Below are 266 nucleotides of genomic sequence, written 5' to 3' on the forward strand. Positions count from 1 at the left end.
CGCTGGCGCGGGGGGCCCTGCCACGTCTGCCAGTGCCTGCCCAGCCTGGCCGTCCGCTGTTCGCCCTACTGCTTCCACCGTGCTGCCGGCTGCCCCCAGGTGAGGGCTGGGGGTGCTGGTGCATCCCCGGGGGGGGATGACCCTCCCTGCCGGTGATGGTGACGGTGACGGTGACCTCACGCAGGGCCAGGTGCTGGTGGAGGGCCACGGGGACTCCTGCTGCTACTGCGCCCCAGCGGGTGAGTTGGGGGGAGCGGGTGCCGCAG

At 73.7% G+C, this 266-nt stretch overlaps 2 protein-coding genes across 2 annotated transcripts in view; one reads left to right on the forward strand and one right to left on the reverse strand.

Annotated features, from left to right (window-relative positions):
- Nucleotides 1-266, reverse strand: part of LOC104829357 (zinc finger protein 208-like) — an 81,741-nt gene that overhangs the window by 38,743 nt on the left and 42,732 nt on the right. The window lies entirely within an intron of this gene.
- Nucleotides 1-266, forward strand: part of SSPO (SCO-spondin) — a 34,946-nt gene that overhangs the window by 18,794 nt on the left and 15,886 nt on the right. Inside the window, exons 35-36 of the mRNA XM_010562247.1 lie at nt 2-99; nt 185-239. Of these exons, the coding sequence (XP_010560549.1) occupies nt 2-99; nt 185-239 (153 nt within the window). The remainder of the gene's footprint in view (nt 1; nt 100-184; nt 240-266) is intronic.

The sequence above is a fragment of the Haliaeetus leucocephalus genome, unplaced genomic scaffold (assembly GCF_000737465.1).
Source record: "Haliaeetus leucocephalus isolate CR32 unplaced genomic scaffold, Haliaeetus_leucocephalus-4.0 Scaffold0, whole genome shotgun sequence".
Classification (NCBI taxonomy): domain Eukaryota; kingdom Metazoa; phylum Chordata; class Aves; order Accipitriformes; family Accipitridae; genus Haliaeetus; species Haliaeetus leucocephalus.